General features: G+C 41.3%; 1 protein-coding gene across 1 annotated transcript in view; it reads right to left on the bottom strand.

Moving 5' to 3' along the window:
- The window catches only part of ABHD3 (abhydrolase domain containing 3, phospholipase), a 72523-nt gene that overhangs the window by 34905 nt on the left and 14836 nt on the right, over positions 1-22782 (bottom strand). Inside the window, exons 3-4 of the mRNA XM_083187533.1 lie at positions 5354-5536; positions 3205-3250 (exon numbers count right to left, since the gene is read on the bottom strand). Coding sequence (XP_083043659.1) covers positions 3205-3250; positions 5354-5536 — 229 coding nt within the window. The remainder of the gene's footprint in view (positions 1-3204; positions 3251-5353; positions 5537-22782) is intronic.

Below are 22782 nucleotides of genomic sequence, written 5' to 3'. Positions count from 1 at the left end.
TATCAAACAAGGCTTCTAAGCACTGTTCAAGTGCCAGAGTATTAGTCTCCATGCCTGATTATAGTGTGTGTTCACAATGCACTCCAGCCCCCGGCCACACACTGACTCTGCCCCTCCCCCCTTGCAACCACCCCACCACCACCCGCGCTGGCCTGTTGCACCCCTCCACTGCTGCCCTGTGAGCAGCAACGTAAAGATGGCGCTGCTGATGGCTGCCTAGGATCTGTGCCGCTAGCTAAATATGTAACCCGTGTCACCCCTATCGTGTCCCCTATCTGTACTGTTTTACTGTCCACCTATCTGGCTGCTGCAATCACCAAGTGGCGCCACTGAATGACTGCCTGGGTGCTGTACAGCTCAGTAAATGTATGTTCCCCACGTCCATGTTCCTCATCAGGATACATCTAGTGCATATCTGAACGTGTTATATACATCTGTACTGTGACTGTTTTTTACGTGTTCCCACCCTGGCTGTTGCACAGCAATCCAAACCAAATTCCTTGTATATGTAAGTATACCTGGCCAATAAAGCGGATTCTGAAAAAAAAAAATTATTAGTGATTTCCTGGTTCTGACACTGTCTATTCCATTGACTTCATTCCGCATAACCCCTGGTAGTGCTCCTCATAATTCTACTTCCTGGTACCACAGCTGTCCATCTGGTTATGACCCATAAAGAGCGGCCCATGGTGATCTGTTCTGCCTGCTTTAAGTTCTCTCATAACAGCAGATGATGATCAGCCACCAGATATAATGACTTGAGGATGTTTGAGGATGATTTTTTCTTTCATACATGAGACTGTAAGCTGGGTTCACATTGGGTGATACATCATCCAATCTGTTTGATCAGACCAATATATGGCTCAAATGTTTCATATGTGTCTCTAGCGATGCCATGCTGTATTCCATGTCAATCTGTCGCCCACCTGCATTAGCCATGTATATACAGTACATGGGTCTCTTATACCCCTTTCACATCACACTTAATTACTGGGTTCATGCGGTTTCTTGCCAGTTTGACCTGGTAATTGGTGCGTTGTGAAAGGGGTTTCCGGGTCCAGCAAACCGGTAGCAATATAGCAATAGGAACCGGTAAAAAAGAAGGGTACTTACCGGTTCATTGCCGTGTTGCTTTTTCGTGTGAACGGGTTAATCAGGTAGAGCAACCCATTTACCGTTCACACTTTGGAGGAGGCAGTGCTTGGAGCAGTGCCAGCTCTGCGCACTGCCTCCTCCCCGCCCCTGATGATGCTCTGCTCCGCCCCCGTTTCACATCAGTGAATCGGCAATATTGCCGGTTCGCTGAATCGGAAAATGCAGGGTCGCACCGGTACTGAACCATTTCAAAGTCCCGATGCCAACCTGCATTTGCGATGTGACACGGTATTAATGTGTACTCACCTTGATAGCTTTTTCTATAAGAGAAGCTTTATCAGTTTTATTGCTGCCTAATACTGTTTTTGCGGCAAAAAACATGAGTGTACAGTAAATGGGATGTAAGTGTATATAACGTATGCATGTATCTTAATATAGTCCCTTCTATATATATATGATCTCAGTTTCAGATGTATTAATTAATGTAAATTGCAACACATTTTTAAATATTTTAGCCCAAAAAATCTTTACGGTTATAAGACTACATAATATATCTACTATTTTACTCTATAATGTATGACTGATTACTTAATATTTAATTACCGAATAATAAAAACTTATTTCTGTAGTTGTAAAACCAAGTGATTCCATTTACAAATCAGAATAAAGTAGAGCTTTATTCAGTATAGCTTACTACCTCAAATACAGTGTGTATATATTTACTCCTATAACAATCTCTGTCAAAATATCAACCAAGAACAATGTTTTATCCAACTAATTATATGAATACAAAATAATTCATATAATTTTTACTTATTCGATGAAACTTTCAGATTTTATAAAGTACATTTTCTGTCATTGTGTTGTTGGAAATAGTTGTATTTTACCTAACTGACCAGTGATAGGCTGCAGTGAGCAGACATTATTGCTCCACTACAGATATAAAACATCTGCTTCAAAGAATCCTATAACAGAACACTGTGACATGTGTCTAACTAGAGATAGAGCTCCGAATGTATCAGCTTGCCATATCTTACAAGTACATGTGTAACCAAAGTGGGTGGGAGTAGAACATTACAATGTTCACAGCAGCATTTTCAGGATTTTGGATGAGTTTGCTGTGGGGGAGTAAGTGACCTGCACAATGTATGACAGAGTAATACCCCTTTCACACTGCACAAATAACCCAGGTTGATACTGGGTTGTTGACGGGTCAACCCGGGCTGGTGTACAGTGTGAAAGGGCCATTCTGAATATCACGGATCCAGCAACCCGGCAATCCGACCCGGGATAAAAGAAGTGTTATTCCTGGGTTGGACCTGGGTTTTTGGGCAGTGTGAACGAGTAACCTGGGTCCCGTTCACTTCTATGGAGGAGGCAGCAGCGGCATTTCAGTGCTTCCTTCGACCCTGTCTGACGCGCCGTCGCTCTGCCCTGTCCACTGGATGCCGTCAGCGACCTGGCAATAAGTTGTGAATAGCTAAACAAAGCAATGGCTGGTCCATCCTGGAATGGACCTGTGTCCAAATCCCGGGTGCAACTCAGCATTTGCGATGAGAAAGGGGTAAAAAAGTGAAAGCTGGGCAGCAAGTAAGGGGTGCAGTGTTATGATGTGAGGCGCGGATGTGGGGGCAGGCAGCTAACATCACCAGATGTCTGTTGCCTGTCCATCCCCCCCCCTCCAGGCATATAATAAGTGACTTTGGAGTCACTTTTATATTGCGTGCGCCTTCACCATCATTTAATGGTCGTCAACCATCGAATGATGGGGGTTTATACCACAAGGATGCGGATAGATCTTACTGTGTAACATCCGTTCACAAGCCCTGAGTGCGATTTCACCTTGCGAATTGGTTGACTTGCCAGGGTGCGAATTTGCATCCAAACGAGTCAACCAGAATAATCCCCAGTGAACGTGCAGTTTCTTCCAACAGCTCTGAGTAATGATCTGAAGCTCAATTCATTCAGGTGTGAAAATATTCTGGTATTTATAAATTCATGATCAGATAAACTGAATGGAAACAGGAATGGTTGTGTAAAAAGAAATACATGCAAACTAATACGGCATGTGCTCCAGAGACACAAATATATATTGTAATAAAGACTTACCAAGAGATCCTCGCCAGCAACACCTCGATTATTGAAAACGACACACCTAAAATAAAATATGGTTTTTAATTAGCAGTGATTATTAAACCTCATCTACTTCACATGACTTTAATAACACGTTACTATAATAGTATGTTAAAGGGTCACTGAATCAAAAATACAGGGTCAACAATGAATATGAATTCATTAGAAATTAAGTACAAGTCGCTAAATGTGTACACTTCATAGCAATGGCGATGCACTACCCCGCGTGTCACCATTGCCGGGGATAAATTGCTTAGCACACATCACCTCGTGTGTATGCCCCTTATACAATCTATATATTAATTAAGAACTGCATGTCATGAGATGGACATGTCCAATGGGAGTTCCCGCTCCTCACTGATACCGGACAGGCCATTAGGAGAGAACTTTACAACACGGGGCCCGACTTAAGTAAGTATAGTAGGGTAGGTACAGGGCTGAGTTAAACCAACAAATGCTGAGTAAATATTACTAGTTTTTACAATAATGTTAGGAAATAGCTGAGACAAAACAAAATGGCTGACCAATAATGTATGACAAAGAACCAAAGCCCTCCAGATACAGCATGTTTTCCTTGATATCAGTGAATTTTCAACTAATCATACCGGGAGTGGAGAGATGGATATCATTGGCCAAATACTCTGCTGCAATTCTCAGAAGCCAACGCTTTTTATTAGGAATCAGCTTATTATATCCTAATATATTCCCAAGTAAATGGATTACAACAGTAAGGGGTATTCAATTAAATCAGTTTTTTCCTCTAGACAATAAAACTGCACTTTCAACATTCAAATTTTTGTTTGGTCCTATTCAATCAAAATGCAGATTTTTCGTATATTCGGCATTCGCCACAAGTGGATTGGCCAATTTGACCAAAAAACTGTAAATCGTCAGCGGTGAAATAAATAAAAAGACCAAAAAAACCCACCTGCAATTGAATACTCAGCATCGAAAAAGTCCCTTTTGTTCGGCAAGCCCAACAAAACGGACTTAATTGAATATCCCCAGTATTTGGAAAGTTGGTGCTCTTCGGTATTGTTTTATCTTTTTGGGATGGTGGGTTATTATGAGAAAACTGCCATTATATGTTTCTATAGAACAATTTAAACATGCTTGGGATAGGCATATGAATATCCTTACAAACAAATAAGGATTAAAAAGGGTTGAGATTACCTGAAGGATAAAAAAGGGGCAGACTAGATGGGCCAAATGGTTCTTATCTGCCGTCAAATTCTATGTTTCTAGTTTTATAGCCACCATTACATTTGATGAAAATAAAAATGAGCCACCTCTAAAACCTATTGTAGTTTTCAGTTCTTATGTTGCACTGTAAATGTATATTATTAATTTATAACTTAACTATTCAAAACTTGGGCCTCAGTAAGACCTGATCGCTGCTGAGGGAATCTGCAGAGTTCTGCAATCATATATTTGCGCCCAGCAGAGTGAGAACCCTCTGAAAATATCGCTGATTGGCGGTCAGCTGTAAACCCATATGCAACTCACTCACCATCAAATGATTTTCTCAGCCTGCGCAAGTGTGAGTAAGTCTGACCTTTCCACAACTGATTGAGGCCGGCGTTGATGACTGGGCATGCCTGTGTTTTTCCAGACACTCCCAGAAAACAACTGGTTACCACCCCAAAAACAGCAGCTTCCTGTCATTCAAGTTGCGAGGGGATTGTGAATAGCGTAATCACTAATTTGTGTTGCTATTTAGCCTACATTGGGTCAGAGCCGCTTCAACCCTGGTCCTGAACAAAGTTGAAATCCTGGGTCAACGCTTTCACACCAAACCCCCACACGTGTTTGTGATGAAACATCCTGGCAATAACCCGGGTTGAGAGTGTGGTCTGAAAATGGTATAAGAGAACCCAGCTCCGGTCTCTCTGCTGGGCCAGGCTGGCCATTCTGGAATTTGCCAGCAGTGCCAGATAGGCATTCCAGACTGGTTTATACCATAATAAGTATGCACCGTACCCTTATTTTATGATAAATCTGTGTTTCTCCTTTCCTCTGCATACCCTCATAAATCCCAAAGCTGAAGTGGAATCCAAGGATATATCCAGAAATGTTCCCATACACATATGCTAATACTAATAATATACATATTATTGTACATTACCTGTATCCAAGTTCTTCACTGTGTTTAATCATGTGGAGAATATAGGATTCTCGACTTGTTCCAGTGAGGCCTGGCAATAAAAGGATTGTAGGTCTTGTGCTGGAATCAGGGTGAAGTGTATTATCATCATTACTAAACCAGTCCAGTGAAATCTGCCCTCCATCTGCTGTTTTAATAAGCTCACTGGAAGATATAACAGAAAAAAGTATACCACATTAATTAGATTTCTGGTACGGATTCATGTAAATAATGTAAAGAAATAAAAGAAAAAAGAGTATACCACATTACTTAGATTTCTGGTACGGATTCATGTAAATAATGTAAAGAGGAATAGTGAGCCGTCCATAGAGGGAAGGACTGAATTTCCCAAAACAGTCCCCGTTGTTAATTAAAATCTTTTGCTGAAAATGCTTATCATCATAACTGCTCACCATCTGGATTATCTGTGTAGCTGGGAACAGTCCCACCAACAACATCCCTGATGACATCAATACATACTGTATGTATTTTAAAGATACATGTCAGAGAAAATTAGACGCACTCTGCACCCTCATTATAATGAAAGCCTTTCCCTTCAAGACAAGTGTAAGATGCTTATTTTAGTGAACTTGTTTTTTTCATTGCTTATATGTTTTATTGTGATGAAGACTTTATTTATTGCAAAAGCAATGCCCAAACCAGTGTGTTGTACAGTATTTTCCTTTATTTAATAAGTTTATTATAAAGCGCAGCAAATTTCATTATGCTTTACTACTGGAAACAACAGTGATAAACCTAAACTGGGTAATAACAGACAGACAGTCATAGTGGTAGGAGGGCCCTGCCCGCAACCTTACCATCTATATTTATTTATTTATTTATTAGCAGTTTCTTATATAGCGCACACAGATTCCGCAGCGCTTTACAGAGAATATTTGACCATTCACATCAGTCCCTGCCCCAGTGGAGCTTACAATCTATATTCCCTACCACATGAACACGCACACACAGACATTCTAGGGTTAATTTTTGTTGGGAGCCAATTAACCTACCAGTATATTTTTTGGATTGTGGGAGGAAACCGGAGTACCCGGAGGAAACCCACGCAAGTACGGGGAGAATATACAAACTCCGCACAGTTAGGGCCATGGTGGGTATTGAACCCATGACCTCAGTGCTGTGAGGCAGTAATGCTAACCATTACACCATCCGTACAATAGTCACTGATACACAAGGATAGGTGTGAAAATATATGAGGATACATGTATCACCAGGTACGTAGATCGCTTATACTGTATTCATACTGTAGCTTATTGATGATCAGTGAATTAGCAGATTAAGGGGGGTATTCAATGTTAGGGGAATGGCTGTCGAGCGTGCCCCTGTCCCATTCTCGGTCAGCTCGCCCGGAGCTCGGCAGTCGGGATTCAATGTCCCGGCCACCGAGCGGCGAGAAGGGGGCGTGGCCGCGAGTTGATGACGGAAATAGACGAGCTCCGGCCAGGAGCTCGCCTATTTCCAGCTTTTCTCGGGCAGAACGAGCCCAACAGCTTGTGATGTCGGGCTCGTTCTCAGTGAAACCCTGTTCAATGCTGTCAGGGAAGACAGCATTGAATAGGGCCCCGCAGCCATCTCCCCGTCGGGAGATGGCTGCGGGAGCACGACAATGATTGAATACCCCCCTAAGTGATTATCGAGTTACTGCACAGGAATATGTATCATAGCACACAGTACAAAATGTCTTTCTTCTGATGATATTCACTGCACTGGATTAAGAAACAGTAGTATGTGGATTCTGCTTAATGCTTCATCACGTGAATCATGATGAGTAACGTAAAGCTGTAAGAGATGGCTTGTAGGATCAACTAGTAACATGGATAAAGGAGACGCACCCACAATAAACATTATAGGTACTTATGTAGTATCTGGGCTGCCGATTTCTAAATCGGGTACATCGCATCGCATGCGACCATCGGATGCGATGCGATGACCCGATTTTTCCATAGGAATCAATGTTAAAATGGACTGAGTCCATTTTAACATGGAATTCAATGGGAAAAAGGGGTCCTTTTCATACCCCTACTATCCAAGTGGGCATGGAGTTGGATATAAACCTGTGGCGAGCGTAGCGAGCCACCGAGCCCGAAGCGTGGCGAGCGTAGCGAGCCCCGCGAGGGGACACAGAATACCGTCCCCTCGCGGGGCTCGCTTCGCTCGCCACGCTTCGCTCGCCACGCTTCGGGCTCGGTGGCTTGCTACGCTCGCCACAGGTTTATATCCAACTCCATGCCCACTTGGATAGTAGGGGTATGAAAAGGACCCCTTTTTCCCATTGAATTCCATGTTAAAATGGACTCAGTCCATTTTAACATTGATTCCTATGGAAAAATCGGGTCATCGCATCCGATGGTCGCATGCGATGCGATATCGCATAGCATCTGATTGTATGCCTTAACTTAAGGCATACAATCAAAAAATCGGCAGCCCAGATACTACATAAGTACCAAATCATATATATATACACACATATACACACACATATATATATATATATATATACACATACATACACACAAGCCTGACAAGCCTGAGACTGTTGAGTCCCTCTTTCCTGTGGCTGTTAAGTCCTATGAGTGCCTGGTCTTTCTCCTTGTGTATTACCTGGTTCTTCCATGTGATTGGTGTATATATATATGTCCTTTTATTCAGAAGGGTTCAACATTTGAATACTTCATAAATTGCAATTCCACATTCATTGTTTAATTATTGATTTGTCCGTGCGGATACAAATATGTGGGCAAAACTAAACGATGTTTAAAAACCAGCATATTGGAACACGTACGAAATATAAAACACGGCATTACAAATCACAGTGTCCCTAGACATTTTAGGGACAAACATAATTGTGACCCAAATAATTTAAAAATCAGAGGTTTGGAAATGGTCCCCATAAATAAGAGAGGAGGTGATCGGGAACGAGCACTCCTGAGGAGAGAAACATACTGGATCCTAACCCTGAACACTCTCACACCATCCGGATTGAACGAGGGATACGAGATCACTCCGTTTATCAATAGATGAACGGGTGTTCTCTAGGCCCATCACGTTCAATACCACATCATTAAAATAACATCAGATAATCCCTTTCTTTTTTCTCTTTTATGGGAGATAAGGAGTAAGAAAGGAGACAAAAAAAGTCCTTTTGTTGATCATTAAGAATCTGTATTTGCTGTTTACCCGACATTTATACTTCTTCTTCTGTGGCACCATAAATATAAGAAATTGGTGTCTATCAAATACTCACCACTTTTCTATAGAATTTATTGTGATATTTCATGTAAAAAACTTTGTGTATATCTCAGGATTTTTAATAACAACCAATTTGAGTAAAATCGACAATATATTGTGTCAACACCATCTGGTGATGATCTTGCCCCTTACTGGCTTGAAAAGTTGTTGGTAGTTTCAATCTTAGTCCAACCGCATTGTTTCCATGCTTTAACCAATGGACCCTACGTTCATGTTTCTAAGAATATATCTCTGTGTCTTTAAGAATGTATATAAATCTAACCCTGTATTTTTAAAGAAATTTTATGTAACTATAAGACCATTCTGCATCCATCGGTATGGCCGTTGTAGGATCTATCACAAATGCGATTAAGATCACGCCATTTAGAGCTGTTAACGCAACTTATACAATCGACACTATAAGGTGCCGACATGCTTGCAAGTGCGGCACTTACATCCCGTCTTTGGACTAATGCCTGTGCTTTAAAGCACGGAGCCTATACAAACATGTCTATGCATGAAAATCCTTGATGTACTAAATACACCTATAAATGTGTTCCCAATGAGATATGGGAAAAGGGTGACATTGCTCTGCTCTGTGTTGATATGGTCTCTCGGAGCTCAACAGACTTTAGCAAAGTATACATACAGCAACAGTATAGCGATATTTCACTGCTAGAATATCAGACATATGCGTGACATGTTCTGAGATGTTTTATATATATATATATATATGTGTGTATAGTGTGGTGCGTCTCCCTTATCCATGTTACTAGTTGATACTACAAGCCGTCTCACAGCTTCACATTACTCATGATGATTCACGTGGACATGCATTAAGCAGAATCAACATACTACAGTATCTTAATCATGTGCAGTGAATATCATCAGAAGAAAGACATTTTGTACTGTTGTTAAATGCACAGTTTAGCAAATGCAGCTTGGTTCCAACCGACTACAGGGGATTCTACCTACATTGGACAGTAGGGAGTGGAGTATCCCTCACAGGACAAAAAATATATTGGATTTACTTTATCAAACCAACAATCAAAATATTTTTTCTCTATTGAGTGAGATTATTTATTAGTGTTGGAGGTGCCCCCAGGAAATCAAATAATCAGATACTCCCAAAAGAAAACGGTTGACCACAAGAGGCAAACGATCCGTTAACACAGAGATTTCTTGTGGGAGGCACACTTTTGCATAATGATCAATGATTTAAAACTTAACTTTTAATTCCAATCTTATATAAAATACATTGACTATATAGCTCAAAGACATACAAAACATTTATACACAAAATCAATGAAAAAGTCTACTGTATAGCAATCAATTATATTTATACAGTAGAGGTGGTGGTGTAGGGCTCATAAATATTGGAGCAAGCCCTTAAATGGGACCTATGCAAGTCCTTAACCCCTTCCCGACAATTGACGTACATTTACGTCATGGTCGGGAAGTACTTCCCGACACATGGCGTAAATGTACGTCATGGCATTTAACTGTCACCGCGTCTATAGACGCGGTGACAGTTACAACATGTCTGCTGTCCCTGACAGCAGACATGTCCGTGCATGCCCAGGGGGGGCTGCGATGCCGCCCCCCCCGTCGGCGATCGCTGTGATTGGCTGTTCAGTGTGAACAGCCAATTACAGCGTTTTCTGTGTCACCGGCGAATAACGCTTCGGGCTCGGTGGCTTGCTACGCTCGCCACAGGTTTATATCCAACTCCATGCCCACTTGGATAGTAGGGGTATGAAAAGGACCCCTTTTTCCCATTGAATTCCATGTTAAAATGGACTCAGTCCATTTTAACATTGATTCCTATGGAAAAATCGGGTCATCGCATCCGATGGTCGCATGCGATGCGATATCGCATAGCATCTGATTGTATGCCTTAACTTAAGGCATACAATCAAAAAATCGGCAGCCCAGATACTACATAAGTACCAAATCATATATATATATACACACATATACACACACATATATATATATATATATATATATATATATATATATATATATATATATATATATATATATATATATATATATACACATACATACACACAAGCCTGACAAGCCTGAGACCGTTGAGTCCCTCTTTCCTGTGGCTGTTAAGTCCTATGAGTGCCTGGTCTTTCTCCTTGTGTATTACCTGGTTCTTCCATGTGATTGGTGTATATATATATGTCCTTTTATTCAGAAGGGTTCAACATTTGAATACTTCATAAATTGCAATTCCACATTCATTGTTTAATTATTGATTTGTCCGTGCGGATACAAATATGTGGGCAAAACTAAACGATGTTTAAAAACCAGCATATTGGAACACGTACGAAATATAAAACACGGCATTACAAATCACAGTGTCCCTAGACATTTTAGGGACAAACATAATTGTGACCCAAATGGTTTAAAAATCAGAGGTTTGGAAATGGTCCCCATAAATAAGAGAGGAGGTGATCGGGAACGAGCACTCCTGAGGAGAGAAACATACTGGATCCTAACCCTGAACACTCTCACACCATCCGGATTGAACGAGGGATACGAGATCACTCCGTTTATCAATAGATGAACGGGTGTTCTCTAGGCCCATCACGTTCAATACCACATCATTAAAATAACATCAGATAATCCCTTTCTTTTTTCTCTTTTATGGGAGATAAGGAGTAAGAAAGGAGACAAAAAAAAGTCCTTTTGTTGATCATTAAGAATCTGTATTTGCTGTTTACCCGACATTTATACTTCTTCTTCTGTGGCACCATAAATATAAGAAATTGGTGTCTATCAAATACTCACCACTTTTCTATAGAATTTATTGTGATATTTCATGTAAAAAACTTTGTGTATATCTCAGGATTTTTAATAACAACCAATTTGAGTAAAATCGACAATATATTGTGTCAACACCATCTGGTGATGATCTTGCCCCTTACTGGCTTGAAAAGTTGTTGGTAGTTTCAATCTTAGTCCAACCGCATTGTTTCCATGCTTTAACCAATGGACCCTACGTTCATGTTTCTAAGAATATATCTCTGTGTCTTTAAGAATGTATATAAATCTAACCCTGTATTTTTAAAGAAATTTTATGTAACTATAAGACCATTCTGCATCCATCGGTATGGCCGTTGTAGGATCTATCACAAATGCGATTAAGATCACGCCATTTAGAGCTGTTAACGCAACTTATACAATCGACACTATAAGGTGCCGACATGCTTGCAAGTGCGGCACTTACATCCCGTCTTTGGACTAATGCCTGTGCTTTAAAGCACGGAGCCTATACAAACATGTCTATGCATGAAAATCCTTGATGTACTAAATACACCTATAAATGTGTTCCCAATGAGATATGGGAAAAGGGTGACATTGCTCTGCTCTGTGTTGATATGGTCTCTCGGAGCTCAACAGACTTTAGCAAAGTATACATACAGCAACAGTATAGCGATATTTCACTGCTAGAATATCAGACATATGCGTGACATGTTCTGAGATGTTTTATATATATATATATATATATATATATATATATATATATATATATATATATATATGTGTGTATAGTGTGGTGCGTCTCCCTTATCCATGTTACTAGTTGATACTACAAGCCGTCTCACAGCTTCACATTACTCATGATGATTCACGTGGACATGCATTAAGCAGAATCAACATACTACAGTATCTTAATCATGTGCAGTGAATATCATCAGAAGAAAGACATTTTGTACTGTTGTTAAATGCACAGTTTAGCAAATGCAGCTTGGTTCCAACCGACTACAGGGGATTCTACCTACATTGGACAGTAGGGAGTGGAGTATCCCTCACAGGACAAAAAATATATTGGATTTACTTTATCAAACCAACAATCAAAATATTTTTTCTCTATTGAGTGAGATTATTTATTAGTGTTGGAGGTGCCCCCAGGAAATCAAATAATCAGATACTCCCAAAAGAAAACGGTTGACCACAAGAGGCAAACGATCCGTTAACACAGAGATTTCTTGTGGGAGGCACACTTTTGCATAATGATCAATGATTTAAAACTTAACTTTTAATTCCAATCTTATATAAAATACATTGACTATATAGCTCAAAGACATACAAAACATTTATACACAAAATCAATGAAAAAGTCTACTGTATAGCAATCAATTATATTTATACAGTAGAGGTGGTGGTGTAGGGCTCATAAATATTGGAGCAAGCCCTTAAATGGGACCTATGCAAGTCCTTAACCCCTTCCCGACAATTGACGTACATTTACGTCATGGTCGGGAAGTACTTCCCGACACATGGCGTAAATGTACGTCATGGCATTTAACTGTCACCGCGTCTATAGACGCGGTGACAGTTACAACATGTCTGCTGTCCCTGACAGCAGACATGTCCGTGCATGCCCAGGGGGGGCGGCGATGCCGCCCCCCCGTCGGCGATCGCTGTGATTGGCTGTTCAGTGTGAACAGCCAATTACAGCGTTTTCTGTGTCACCGGCGAATAACGTTCGCCGGTGACACGCGATCGGAGGTGATTGGTGCTGTAAAGTACAGCACCAATCACCGCGGGGTGTAAGGGTGACACTGGTGTCACCCCACCTCACCCCGCCCGCCCCCAAAGGCCGTGATTGGTCCGTCGGACCGACGGACCAATCACAGCCATGGAGGGGGGTTTAAACTAACGGTGACTGCACTGCAGACGCCATTCCGGTCTGGAATTGCGTGCAGTGCGGTCACCGTGCCAATCTGCCGCGATATACTGACCAGAACCTTGCAAAATACTTACCTGATCCTTGCAAATATCTTGGCTGCTTCATCTGTGCTTGTAGTGTGCTGGATGCTTCCTGGATCCTGTTACTTGTGACTTCCTGTGAACTTGTGCTGCTGCAGTGTAATAGCGTTAGTTAGATAGAGAGAGATAGAGAGAGATAGTGTCAGAGAGTGCTGTATTTTGTGCTGCTGCAGTGTGATATAGTTATAGAGAGAGAGATAGAGAGAGATAGAGAGAGATAGAGAGAGATAGAGAGATATAGAGAGAGATAGAGAGAGAGAGATAGAGAGGCCTAGTGACAGAGAGTGCTATATTTTGTGCTGCTGCAGTGTGATAGTTATAGATAGATAGAGAGAGATAGAGAGAGAGAGATAGAGATAGTGACAGATTGTGCTATATATTTTTTATATAACTGACTGCTGCCCCCCCTTTTGTGCTGATCAGTATAAATTAACTGATCAGCAACTTTTTGGGGGCGCAGGGTATTTTTATATATATATATATACCTGTCACTGCTGCTGCTGCAGTGTCATAGAGTGTTAGATAGTGAGAGATAGAGAGATAGAGAGAGATAGCGACAGAGAGTGATAGAGAGTGCTAAATTTTGTGTCTGCTGCCCCCGCCTTTTGTGCTGATCACTATATCTGAGGTGATCAGCAACTTTTTAGGGGTGCAGAGGTTTTTTTTTTTTTTTATATATACCTGCCAGTTGCACTGTCAGTTGCACCTGCTGCCCCTCACTGGTAATCAGTGTCGCATCACTGATCACCTTTTTTTTTTTTTGTGTGTGCTGTGGGGTCTTTTTTTAATTTTTTTTTTACACACACTGTGATTTTGTGGGTGTCCTGTGGCCGCTGTGCGCGGATCAGTGACGTACATCACTGATCATCTTTTTCGGCACAGGGTTGATCTATTTTTTTTTTTGATCAAATTCCTGTTGCCTTTCAGCGCTGTTCAGTGACGGACGTTACTGACCAACATCTGTGCTCAATTTTTGGCGCAGGACCTTTTTTTTTTTTTTTTTAACCCCTTCAATTTTTTTTTTTAACCCCTTCAATTTTTTTTTTTAACCCCTTCAATTTTTTTTTTTTTTAACCCCTTCATTTTTTTCTTTTGTATAAAGTATTTTTTTTTTCTGCACACTACATACACACTACACACTACATACCCCCCGGGTTGAAATAAAGTTTGTACCCCCCCCTACACTATACACGTGTTGAAACATTTCACTACCAGTAACACAAAAATAAAAATGGCATCCCAAATGTCATCCCAAATGTCATCCCAGTCATCCAGAAGAATGTATTCAGCGGAGGAGGCATATGCCCTGCTTGCTTCTGACTCTGACACAGCCAGTGATGCAAGCGGGGAATTTGAAGGATTCGCCTTAAGCTCCTCTTCCTCCTCTGGTGATGAGGGACCCCCTCAAAGACGCCCCCGTAGAGCAGCTGAGACCCCCCCCCCAATAATTGATCTCGTATGGACCCCACCACCAGACAATTTTGAGCCCCAGGTTCCTGAGTTTTTGGCCATGCCAGGAATCCAATTTGATTCCACAGGTCTCAGACAAATTGACTTTTTCTAATTATTTTTCTCTGATGATTTTATAAATTTAATGGTGGACCAAACTAATTTATATGCCCAGCAGTTTATTGCTCAAAACCCCACGTCATCATTTGCTAGGTGGACCCCTGTAGATGCAGTAGAGATGATGACGTTTTGGGGTCTGGTGTTTCATATGGGCATAGTAAAAAAGCCAGAAATTAGGCAATATTGGAGTACAGATGTTCTGTACAGCACCCCATTTTACCGTATGGCCATGCCCCGGGCTCGATTTGAGACGATCCTTAAATTTTTGCATTACAACGATAATGCACAGTGCCCACCCAGAGATGATCCCACCTTTGACCGGCTATTCAAAGTCAGGCCGGTCATTGATCATTTCAGTGCCAAATTTGAAGACATGTACATCCCAGATAAATTCATTTGCATAGACGAGTCCCTTATACATTTTAAAGGAAGGGTTAAATTCCGCCAGTACCTTCCCAGTAAGAGGGCAAGGTATGGCATAAAAATTTATAAGTTGTGTGAAAGCACCTCAGGGTACACCCACAGGTTTAGGGTATATGAAGGGAAGGATTCAAGAATTGAACCGCCAGAATGCCCCCCCTCCCTCGTAGGTGTTAGTGGAAAAATTGTCTGGGATTTAGTGCACCCCTTCCTGGATAAAGGTTATCACCTCTATGTGGATAACTTTTACACCAGCATCCCCCTGTTTAAGGCCCTTGGTTCAAGAGGTACAGCAGCTTGCGGTACTGTGCGCAAGAACCAAAGAGGCCTCCCAAAAACGTACATTGCCCAAGTAATGAGAAGGGGTGAAAGCAGGGGAATATGCACCGAAAATATGTTGTTGGTCAAATATAAGGACAAGAGGGATGTCCTTATACTGACAACAATTCACGGAGACAGTACCACCTCCGTCCCTGTACGAGGTACCAGTACCCACACCTCAAAACCTAATTGTATCCTGGATTACAATAGGTACATGGGCGGAGTGGATCTTTCAGATCAGGTACTGAAGCCGTACAGTGCCCTGCGGAAAACAAAAATCTGGTACAAGAAGCTGGACGTGTATATCATCCAGATGGCACTGTATAACGCTTACGTGCTATTCCGTTCTACCGGCCAGAGGGGGACATTTATGCACTTTCAAGAGGAAGTCATAAAGGGCCTAATATTTGGGAACCAGCAGGCTGAGGGCCCCAGTACTTCTAGTACTGGCCCCCGTATTGTACCAGGGCAGCATTTTCCTGATGAAATCCCCTCCACTGGAAAAAAGGGCAGGACACAAAAAAGGTGCAAAGTTTGTTATAAAAAGGGAATAAGAAAGCAAACTATTTTCCAGTGTGACACTTGCCCCGACAAACCCGGCCTATGTATAAAGGAGTGTTTTAAAATATACCACACATCTATGGATTATTAGGTTCATAATTTCACCGTGCTTCGGGGGTCTTGCTAATGCCACATACCACCCACCATTCATTCCACCATAATCTGAGCCGCAAAATCCAAAAATCACTCCTTCCCTTCTGAGTCCTGCCATGCACCCAACTGGTATTTTTTGGTCACATGTGAGGCATTGCCGTACTCGGGAGAAATTGGGGCACAGATTTTGGGGTGCTTTTTCTCCTTCATACCTTCTGAAAATGAAAAATTTTGAGCCAGAACTGCATTTTTGTGTAAAAAAATGTAATTTTTCATTTTCACTGCCCACTTGTATCAAAATTGGTGAAACCCCTGGGGGTTTGAAATGTACACTATACCCCTAGATGAATTCCCTGAGGGGTGTAGTTTGCAAAATGGGGTCACTTGTGGGGGGGTTCCACTGTATTGGTGCTTTGGGGGTCTTGCTAATGCGACATAGCACCCACCATCATTCCACCAGAATTTGTGCTGCAAAATCCAAAAATCACTCCTTCCCTTCTGAGTCCTGCCATGCACCCAACTGGTATTTTTTGGTCACATGTGAGGCATTGCCGTACTCGGGAGAAATTGGGGCACAGATTTTGGGGTGCTTTTTCTCCTTCATACCTTCTGAAAATGAAAATTTTTGAGCCAGAACTGCATTTTTGTGTAAAAAATGTAATTTTTCATTTTCACTGCCCACTTGTATCAAAATTGGTGAAACCCCTGGGGGTTTGAAATGTACACTATACCCCTAGATGAATTCCCTGAGGGGTGTAGTTTGCAAAATGGGGTCACTTGTGGGGGGGGTTCCACTGTATTGGTGCTTGGGGGGTCTTGCTAATGTGACATAGCACCCACCAAAATTCCACCAGAATCTGAGCCGCAAAATCCAAAAATCACTCCTTCCGTTCTGAGTCCTGCCATGCACCCAACTGGTATTTTTTGGTCACATGTGAGGCATTGCCGTACTCGGGAGAAATTGGGGCACATATTTTGGGGTGCTTTTTCTCCTTCATACCTTCTGAAAATGAAAAATTTTGAGCCAGAACTGCATTTTTGTGTAAAAAAATGTAATTTTTCATTTTCACTGCCCACTTGTATCAAAATTGGTGAAACCCCTGGGGGTTTGAAATGTACACTATACCCCTAGATGAATTCCCTGAGGGGTGTAGTTTGCAAAATGGGGTCACTTGTGGGGGGGTTCCACTGTATTGGTGCTTTGGGGGTCTTGCTAATGCGACATAGCACCCACCAAAATTCCACCAGAATCTGAGCTGCAAAATCCAAAAATCACTCCTTCCCTTCTGAGTCCTGCCATGCACCCAACTGGTATTTTTTGGTCACATGTGAGGCATTGCCGTACTCGGGAGAAATTGGGGCACAGATTTTGGGGTGCTTTTTCTCCTTCATACCTTCTGAAAATGAAAAATTTTGAGCCAGATCTGCATTTTTGTGTAAAAAATGTAATTTTTCATTTTCACTGCCCACTTGTATCAAAATTGGTGAAACCCCTGGGGGTTTGAAATGTACACTATACCCCTAGATGAATTCCCTGAGGGGTGTAGTTTGCAAAATGGGGTCACTTGTGGGGGGGTTCCACTGTATTGGTGCTTGGGGGGTCTTGCTAATGCGACATAGCACCCACCAAAATTCCACCAGAATCTGAGCCGCAAAATCCAAAAATCACTCCTTCCGTTCTGAGTCCTGCCATGCACCCAACTGGTATTTTTTGGTCACATGTGAGGCATTGCCGTACTCGGGAGAAATTGGGGCACATATTTTGGGGTGCTTTTTCTCCTTCATACCTTCTGAAAATGAAAAATTTTGAGCCAGAACTGCATTTTTGTGTAAAAAAATGTAATTTTTCATTTTCACTGCCCACTTGTATCAAAATTGGTGAAACCCCTGGGGGTTTGAAATGTACACTATACCCCTAGATGAATTCCCTGAGGGGTGTACTTTGCAAAATGGGGTGACTTGTGGGGGGGTTCCACTGTATTGGTGCAACATAGCACCCACCATTCATTCCACCAGAATCTGTGCTGCAAAATCCAAAAATCACTCCTTCCCTTCTGAGTCCTGCCATGCACCCAACTGGTATTTTCTGGTCACATGTGAGGCATTGCCGTACTCGGGAGAAATTGGGGCACAGATTTTGGGGTGCTTTGTCTCCTTCATACCTTCTGAAAATGACAAATTTGGAGCCAGAACTGCATTTTTGTGTAAAAAAATGTAATTTTTCATTTTCACTGCCCACTTGTATCAAAATTGGTGAAACCCCTGGGGGTTTGAAATGTACACTATACCCCTAGATGAATTCCCTGAGGGGTGTAGTTTGCAAAATGGGGTCACTTGTGGGGGGGTTCCACTGTATTGGTGCTTTGGGGGTCTTGCTAATGCGACATAGCACCCACCAAAATTCCACCAGAATCTGAGCTGCAAAATCCAAAAATCACTCCTTCCCTTCTGAGTCCTGCCATGCACCCAAATGGTATTTTTTGGTCACATGTGAGGCATTGCCGTACTCGGGAGAAATTGGGGCACAGATTTTGGGGTGCTTTGTCTCCTTCATACCTTCTGAAAATGACAAATTTGGAGCCAGAACTGCATTTTTGTGTAAAAAAAATAATTTTTCATTTTCACTGCCCAGTTGTACCACAATTGGTGAAACCCCTGGGGGTTTGAAATGTACACTATACCCCTAGATGAATTCCCTGAGGGGTGTAGTTTGCAAAATGGGGTCACTTGTGGGGGGGTTCCTAACTTTTAGCATCTTATGGTGCCTAGAAACCTACATGGTGCCTAAAAAATAATCTCATAAAAAGGAGGCTCCAAAATCAAGTAGGTGCTCCTTCTATTATGAAGCCTGTGGTTTGGTCACCGTGCACACTAGGGCCACATATAGGATATTTATGAAAACAAAAGAATTGGGGGAATCAATTTTCAGTCACATTTCTCTAGTAAAATGTACTGTGTTCCTTAGAAAAATGTATTAACATTGCAAATCTGCAAAAAAAAAGAAATTTTGAAATTTCACCTACACTTTGTTTTAATTCCTGTGAAACACCTAAAGGGTTAACAAACTTCCAAAATGCTGTTTTGAATACTGTGAGGGGTGCAGTTTTTGAAATGGCATCATTTATGGGGGTGTCTCACATACAAGTCCCTCAAAGTCACATCAGAACTGAACTGGTCCCTAAAAAAATCAGTGTTTGAAATTTTCTTGAAAATTTGAGAATTTGCTATTCATATTGTAAGCCTCCTAGTGTCCCAAAAAATTAAAAGGAAGTTGAAATAATGATGTCAACATAAAGTAGACATATGGTCTTTGTTAGTTATTAACTATTTTGAGTGGTATGATTATTTGTCTCACAAGCAGAAAATTTAACATTTTGCAAATTGCTAAATTTTCCATTTTTTTACGACATTTTGTTATTTTTCACAAAAAAACACAGACTGCATCGACCCAAATTTACCACTAACTTGAAGTACAATGTGTCACGAAAAAACAATCTCAAAATCACTGGGATAAGTAAAAGCAAAAAAAAGTTATCCCCACTTAAGTGAGACATGTCAGATTTGAAAAAAAGGGCTCTGTCAGGAACGCAAAAACTGGCTCTGTCAGGAAGGGGTTAAATAGGACCAATGTAGACAAATTCAATGTGCTGTGGTATCATTCATAATTAAGTGTATAAATAATCACAGTAATGATAATAATTCTGTAGAGAGGTTATACATAAAGAGACATCCAGAGTAAAGATATAGAACAGCGTGTCAAGGGTTTACTCTTTCTGCTGCCTGGCATCTTCTAAGGAGCGGACGGAAGGTGAGAGAACAGATTGACACGTTGTTTGAAACAAATAATGTGTACAGAGGACATTTCTTTATGTAATGTTTGGTCAGTCCTGATGCAGAAACATTGCAGGACTTAAATGTTCTACCAGAAAGACCTTAAGGTCCATACATACTGGGCGATAATATCCCAGCGTGTATGGGGGGAAAGCCGCTCAGTGCTTACACACTGAGCAGCTTTCCTCCTGCCTGGTGCCGTCAGCGGGGGGCAGATGGCTTTGCATAGCGCAGCGCTATGCAAAGCTGTCCTCAAATACCGGCAGATGAGAAGCTTTCCCGGCGATAATGAGGGAGCGCGCATCACCGCTCGCCGCCGGGCCATACACACTGGACGGCTTTGAGCTGAAAGTTGGTGTTTTAAGCAGTTTTCAGCTGTATGGGCCTTTACACTGAAAAGGAAAAGATTGGTATAGATACTATGTTAAATGGGAGACAATAAATGTAACAGTTGTTGGAGAAGTTTCTATAAACAAGGTAACATGTTATAAAGCTTATTCCTGTAAGTTTATAATACCTGGCAGGCTTAAGGTGCTTATGTGACAGAAATGGTCATATTTAGTCAGTCTCGATCTGTGAGTCACTGACTAGTGTATTAGTCTTCTCTCACCTTCCGTCTGCTCTTTTGAAGACACCAGGCAGCAGAAAGAGTTGATCTTAACACACTATTCTTTATCTTTACTCTGGATATCTCTTTTTGTAAAACCTCTCAACAGAATTATTATCATTACTGTTATTATTTATTAATACATGGTTATACACTTAATAATGATCAGCGGGATTGAATGTGGGTTGTTATGATAAATGTTTTATAATGAAAAATAATCACTTGTTTATTAATGAATTTGTCTACAATGGTCATATTTAAGGACCTGCTCCAATATTTATGAGCCCTACATTAATACACTTACCGTGTATCTAATTACTAAATTTGCAGACCAGGAGGTCTGTAAATGCGCGATCAGTCCTGAACCTTTGCTGACTGGAGCTGCAGTAATTAGGTTACTACGGGCTACAGCCATATCAGAATGTGGTAGTATCGGGACCTGATATTTCCGGACATTGGTACATCGGCCATCATCGCATCTCCCGAAGTGCATTGTGAAGTAAGAACAAGTCAGTTAAAAAATTCAAATCATGAAAAACATGTGTCGACCATTGACATGTCAACCCTTGGCTTTTGTTGCCTGTTTCATTCATCGACCAATAGTGGTCGACCTATTGAGTATAGCTGAACATTCACATCAGTCCCTGCCCCAGGGGAGCTTACAATCTATATTCCCTACACAATGCACATGCACACAGACAATCTAGGGTTAATATTTTTGGATGCCAATTGACCTACCAGTATATTTTTGGATTGTGGGAGGAAACCAGAGTAAACACGGGGAGAATATACAAACTCTGCACAGTTAGAGCCATGGTTGGAATTGAACCCATGACCTCAGTGTAATGCTAACCATTACACCGTCTGCAATGCCAATCTGAATTATACTGATAACATATAAAGGATGCCATGTCCCAAGAGCAAGAACAAGATCATTTCAATAGGATTATTCATGGTGACTATAGGAAAGGTTAGTGTTCACAAGAAATCTTTTATTGATATCTGGTTTTGCACACATCTCCAGTATCATAACTATATAAAAGCCTAAAACCTTGTCACCTTATTAAGGTGAAGTACCGCCAGTTACCACAAATTACTTAACAGAAAGCATAATTGGAATGGCTGGGAGGTTCCCAGCTGCCTTCACCCTTGCAACAAGTACCAGATTTTGCAGGTCCCCCGCAGGGCTAAAATTATGCAAATAGTGTAATTTTGCATCATTTTAGCCCACCCCTCAATCCGCTGACCCACGAATTGCTGCAATTGACTGACATGGGGGTGGTGCTTGGTGATGTCAGCTTAGTCCCGCCCCCTGACATGCAGTATCTGGTCTCCTCTCTGGGCTCCTCTCCAAGTATGACAGAAAGTGAAACCAAAGTGATATATTTCAAACTTCCTGGATATAGACAGAGGGAGCTGGAAAGACAGAATGAAGGTAGGAGCAGATAGGGACTAAGTCGTCATTTTGATGGGCTTTGAACTAACACATAATAACATTCCATATATATCATATATTCCATCAGACACTAGCTAAATAAAATATACTCACAAGCAATAATATCATTTGTAAAACACTTTTCGCATTAATAATTATATTTCTAAAGAATTCCACCCTTTGTACTCTGGGCAGATCTATAAAGTGTTTGAAGTTTCTTCTATATTACACAGAAAAAGGTAATGATAATAATTGAAGGGATAACGCAAAGTGGAGGAAATATTAACCGCTAAGGTATCTTTAAAGATGTATCATCCAATATGATCTGTCAGCTTATGGAGATATGGACCAGATACATGCGCAGTGAGTTTGGTATATTATGCTGCATCTGGAGTATGACGTGCTAGGAAAGGAAAACTGGGATCTACTGTGCACTGAACGCTAGACATGCACAGACAGAGGGAAATGCACACAGATGCTGACACACAATGAAGCAGATAAATGCTGACACACAGGAAAGCACATGGATAAAGG

The sequence above is a fragment of the Crinia signifera genome, chromosome 5, assembly GCF_055691185.1.
Source record: "Crinia signifera chromosome 5, ASM5569118v1, whole genome shotgun sequence".
NCBI classification, from domain to species: Eukaryota; Metazoa; Chordata; class Amphibia; order Anura; family Myobatrachidae; genus Crinia; species Crinia signifera.
This window is presented reverse-complemented; position numbering and strand designations above follow the sequence as displayed.